Source organism: Anoplopoma fimbria, chromosome 1 (assembly GCF_027596085.1).
Source record: "Anoplopoma fimbria isolate UVic2021 breed Golden Eagle Sablefish chromosome 1, Afim_UVic_2022, whole genome shotgun sequence".
NCBI lineage: Eukaryota > Metazoa > Chordata > Actinopteri > Perciformes > Anoplopomatidae > Anoplopoma > Anoplopoma fimbria.
Window position 1 is genome coordinate 25,943,354 of NC_072449.1, and position 5,612 is coordinate 25,948,965.

Consider the following 5,612-nt stretch of genomic DNA (forward strand, 5'->3'; position numbering starts at 1 on the left):
ATGGAAAAAGCTCTGATCAATTTCTTTCCTCAGGTCCACTCCCTGTTTACCTCATTTTCTTCTCCTTTCTGTCTGTCAAGACAAGAACATTTGTGTACAAAGCATTCAAAAGAATATGATCAACTATCAGTCCAACATCAATACAGGGATGATTTTTCTGTATGGTCCCAATTTTGTTGAGACTTCAGAGTTCAATGCTGCTGCTGCACCTCACATTATCACGTCTGTATGTGACATACCCCTTTTAAATGGAAGCTTCTGGAGTAAGATAGAATAGTTCCTGTTCACCGCACAAGCACACCTAAGTGGTATAGGCAGGAGGGCCATGATTAATGAGGGTGAAAGTGGGCTTACTCGTCTCAGTCACCATTCTGTGTATAACATTGGCTCTTGTTGAGAGAAGGATTGGAAAGCTATTTAAAAAAAAAAAAAAAAAAAAGGGCAAACAAGCTTTCCCTGTCGTGTTGCTTTGACAGGAGTAAACAATGACAGAGGAGCGACATTCCTGCTGCCCCTCCGAGGTCCGAGTGGTGCATCCGGCTGTGGATCAGCTCAGTGTAAACACGCAAATACACCCCAATGTCAGTGTGACTCTTGCTACAAAGGTTCATTTAGATTTAATGGATATGGTGGCTCTGAACCAACAGAACACACCGCTGGCCATCCAGCAGGTCTGCCAGGCTTTGGTGACTAATGTTTCCTTGGACACTGAATGGGAAAAACCTGTAGATCAGGAACTGAAAAAGATACGACCATCCATGTTCATTGCCTTTTACTTGCAAAACACTAGTTGTGGATACTTAATAAAAGTAAGGATAGCTCAATTCGCACACAGAGCCAACAACTGTGCAGTTGTCATACTGATCTGCAGGGCTTAAAACACTCACTCCAAAACTTGAAATCAGACTGAAAACCTCAGAATTTGTGGATTAATGGGATGCGAAGTAAAGAACACTGTGCACTAACTTGCTTGAGGTCACCTAAAATTAAAGCTTGTATTCTAATATTGAAAAACCAGACTGTAAATTGTGACCAGGTGGAAAAACTTTTGACCTTTTAAGTCCCTGGTTCACCTCAAAGTACTGACCAGACTTTATGTAAATTCTGAGAATGGCGTTCCTCTTAACCTGCATTGTTGAAGTAAGGTTTATTTTAACAAGCCTGATAGGTAACGTGAGAGTGAGGAGGAGGAGATGAGCTGGTGGGTGTGTGGAGTGATGAAGCCAAGCAGACTGACAGTTTGGGCTGGTGTTCAATTAATCAAACACAGAACTTGTTTTTCAGCGACATCTTCCAGACAGCTTGGCAAATACCCTGCTGAACCACTGATTTATGCATTAGTTAATAAGGTTGCTTTATTTTTTATATTTTTATTTCTTGTGTATTTATGCTCAGTCCAGATTTGTATGATCCTCAATCTGAATTTATTGTCCCAGAGGTGGTGGTAGGGGGTTCCCTCAAATCTTATTGCCTCCATCTTATGCCTTTTACCGTCATCCGTTCCGTCATCATTTGATTACGAAGATTACTTAGACACACACACACAGCAGACAACCTCCCCGTTGCTCCCTGACTCCTCAGGGTGCTGTGGAGGAGGTGCTCCTTTTCTTCGTCTTCACCAGAGCTCGACTGGTTATTGAGCATCAGGGACCGGCTCTGCCACTTCACGAGATTCTCCTGCTGCTGCTGCTGCTGCTCTCCATCGACACACAGCAACACAACAGAGACCAAAAAAGTTTCAAGGTTTGAGGGATCGAGCTCAGTTTTAAAGGTAAAGCAACCAGCAGTGATTTATTTCACACCACAATGTTATTTCTGCTTTTGCAGCTGAAGTTAAGGGACCACGTCAGTGATTTTGCATGTTTTAGCCCTTTGACTACAAGCAGTTTTTACTTCATATTGAATTAAATTAGTTGTTTTGTTTCAATTTTTTTAAATATATTTTCCTAGGTATCCACTGATTTCTGTGTATACAATTGAGTAGTGTAAAATCTAAATGGTGCATTCATTTTTCTTTTTTTCTTTCTTCCAACAAGGAAATGCATGGCAATAATTTGAAATTCACTTACAACATTACTTTGCACCAATAATGAAAAACAAATACTGCAGACTTTTTGTTCACCATGTGAATTACCAACATATAGTAACAAGTAAAAGATACCGCAAACAGATTCATAATGTAGATAAATGAAAAGAAACCAACACCTGCCTGGAATTAAAACAATTACTCTAAAATCTCCACAGCATGTTAGCAGACATGTGAGGTCTACATAATGTCCAGTTTAGAGAGATAAAACACAGTTGTATGTGTAGCTGTAATGGTCTAATCTTTCTCTCCTCAGCTACCTGTTGAGTCCTGTTTTCACACCTTGCTGTGCCAGCCCTTAGCGGAGTAAGGCATGCCCTGGACCAGACCCCAGGTGGACCTTCATGCTGCTGGAGCAGAGGCCATGGACCAGTACAGCATATACGACCACCACTACGAGGGCTCCCTGTTCCCCACCTCCACCCTCATCCCAGTCACGGTCATCTGCATCCTCATCTTCATCATCGGGGTGACGGGCAACACCATGACCATCCTCATCATCCAGCACTTCAAAGACATGAAGACCACCACCAACCTCTACCTGTCCAGCATGGCGGTGTCTGACCTCATCATTTTCCTCTGTCTGCCCTTTGACCTGTACCGCCTGTGGAAGTACGTGCCCTGGCTGTTTGGGGAGCCGGTGTGCCGCTTCTATCACTACATCTTTGAGGGCTGCACCTCCGCCACCATCCTTCACATCACGGCCCTGAGCATCGAGCGCTACCTGGCCATCAGCTTCCCCCTCCGGAGCAAGGTGGTGGTGACCAGACGCAGGGTCCAGTACATCATCATCGCCCTGTGGGGTTTCGCCCTGGTGTCCGCAGCTCCCACGCTCTTCCTGGTTGGGGTGGAGTACGACAACGACACGCACCCAGACTACAATACCAGGCAGTGCAAGCACACCAACTACGCCATCAGCTCCGGGCAGCTGCACATCATGCTGTGGGTCTCCACCACCTACTTCTTCTGCCCCATGCTCTGCCTCATCTTCCTCTACGGCTCCATCGGGTGCAAGTTGTGGAAAAGCAAAAATGACCTGCAAGGTGCTTTGGCCCGTGAAAGATCACACAGACAAACAGTCAAGATCCTGGGTAAGTGCAGACACACATATGTTTCTTTTTATGCTTTGTAAAACCTTTTATCTGCTTTCCATTGCCAGACAATTCAGATTCAGGAGTGACAGCATGTGAAACTCTCTTTATAGGTAAAAAGCTTAAACCAGAAATCCATCTGTTTACAAAATCAGTCTGCCGTTCATTGTTGCAGAGGCAAAAAAATTAACAGGCTGACAGATTACTGTGCAATCTAGGATTTTCTTGTTTTCTGCACTGGTTATATTGTGTGTTTGCCATAGCAAATTTAACTTTTGTTTTAATATATATCTAAAGCACTGAATTGTTCCACATTTTAAAACCTTAAGCAGTTAAACCTGTTCTATCAAATCCAGCTCTCTGTAAATGCTTTCATGGGGCACTGTTGTTTAAGTGCCATGGGTGTTGTTGTTGTTGTTGATATCATCTGCGCATACTGATTGACTTCATTTGCAGCTCTGGGATATTGCACAGGGAACCCTGTTTTACCGTAAAGGACCGTGGCCAGGCCAATCTGTATTAACCAAATATTCAATCAAGATGCAGCCATTAGGATAATAATGCTGTTCATTAGCTGAGCTCACAGTGCACAGAGCTCACATTGTCAAGCTTGCTCCCATTTGTATCCACATTTGTTGAATCCCAAATTGGATTGTCATCAGAGGCCTCCATAAATCAACCATAATGAAAATTGACATGCTCCCACAATCCTGGGCTCCTTTTTAAATCTGCTGGAGTCACTCAATGATGAAAGACATCGTCGGGACAAAACTGTGGCATCTGTTCACTATGTGGGTCCATGATGTAGGTCTTCAATTTATAGATATATAGATATAGCTGGTGCTGGTTAATTCACAGATAATTAGGCTCATGTAGAGCCAGATATACCGCTCTTTTAATTACTGAATGGACATTTATTATCCTTACAGATATGACAGCCCCAATCGGACAAATTTATGGTAATTGTATCTGCGGGGGCTTCTTGATCAATACCAGTCACTCAGTGATCAGCTCACCCAGCGCAGAGAATTCTGGCTTGTAAAAGCCAAATAAAGCTTGGTTCTTCTGTGGATTTGTGACATGTTTCTCCTCAGTGGTGTTTCTGCTGCAAATATGCTCCAATCAGCTCGCTCATCTGTCTGAATCATGAAAATGTCACTTCATTTTTGGGGCCAATTGCAGGCCACCGTCATTTAAGGGAACAAGGCAGGTTGTGCAAGTGAGAGTGCATTTGAACGTGGGTTTAAGGAGAAGTTCCTTTGATGGTAATGGCTGCTGGTCATTAATAAATGTCATGGTTGCCCATAGATCATCGATCATATGTTACTTAAAGATCCTGAAAAACTACTTTTCTTTATCAGCGTCTTGTGATAAATGAGTCCAACACAAACACACTTTTATCTGTGAAAGTTAGAAGATTACTGGTAATTTCACATGTGAGATTTGGGTGTATTGATCCTCTCTGTTAAAAATAAATAAATAAATCAGAATTTAACAATATAAGAAACAAGCAATTAAATCTGGTCAAACTATTGACTATTCCTAGTGTTTATGAGACGCATTCATTTTAGAATTAAGGATGTAGAGAGTCTGGTATCATTCTTCTCATCTAACTCTCAGTAAGAAGGGAAAAAAGCGTATTTTCTGAGCTATACGGAATCCCCCTTTGAATGAAACTCATCTCCCCCTCCTGACTTTGTTTCCCGTTCAGTGGTGGTGGTTCTGGCCTTCATCATCTGCTGGCTGCCTTACCACATCGGGAGGAACCTCTTCGCCCAGGTGGACGACTACGAGACGGCCATGCTGAGCCAGAACTTCAACATGGCCTCCATGGTGCTCTGCTACCTCAGCGCCTCCATCAACCCCGTGGTCTACAACCTCATGTCTCGGAAGTACAGGGCTGCAGCCAAACGCCTCTTCCTGCTGCACCAGCGACCCAGACAGGCCCACCGCGGCCAGAGGCAGCTGAGCGTGATCGACCACATCTCCACACTGAATGAAAGCCTGACCGGGGTCTGAGGGGCCTCGGCACACTCTTGAGCAATGTTTTTTTTTACAGGCTTGTTTGACTCCACCACCACCACCACCAAGGGAGAGTTTGCAGGCTTCTTTAAAGTCCAGGATTGCAGCTAAAGAGGAAACTTAATGAAGATGTGTAGAAGAGGAATGTTTGCTGCTTTTTATTTTTCTTTTAAGGGGGGAAAGCAGGGCTGAGAGCTCCACTGCACTTCAGTGCAAATTCAGATTTACTATTCAGCGTTATTTTGTTCAAAGAGACTGGATCATGATTTTCAACCATGTCACATTTCGTTTCTTTTTTTGTTTGTTTGTGAACAAAATGAGAATTAATTCACGTTGTCCTGTTTCAGTGTTACACTTCATGCAAAAAACCTCTACATCGTGTGCCGCTGCATGTTTCTGCTTGCCTGGTGTCT

The 5,612-nt window shown here is 43.5% G+C and overlaps 1 protein-coding gene across 1 annotated transcript; it reads left to right on the forward strand.

The window, feature by feature from the left end:
• The first annotated feature begins 2,399 nt into the window (after positions 1-2,399).
• On the forward strand, positions 2,400-5,196 carry mlnr (motilin receptor). Its single transcript, XM_054602765.1, has 2 exons — positions 2,400-3,177; positions 4,889-5,196. The coding sequence occupies exons 1-2, from the start codon at positions 2,400-2,402 to the stop codon at positions 5,194-5,196; spliced, it is 1,086 nt and encodes a 361-aa protein (XP_054458740.1).
• Positions 5,197-5,612: the final 416 nt, after the last annotated feature.

Coding starts and splice junctions, on each gene's coding strand:
- mlnr (XM_054602765.1), top strand. CDS start 2,400: ATGCCCTGGACCAGACCCCAGGTGGACCTTCATGCTGCTGGAGCAGAG. Junction 3,178..4,888: donor ACAAACAGTCAAGATCCTGG/GTAAGTGCAGAC, acceptor TTTCCCGTTCAG/TGGTGGTGGTTCTGGCCTTC.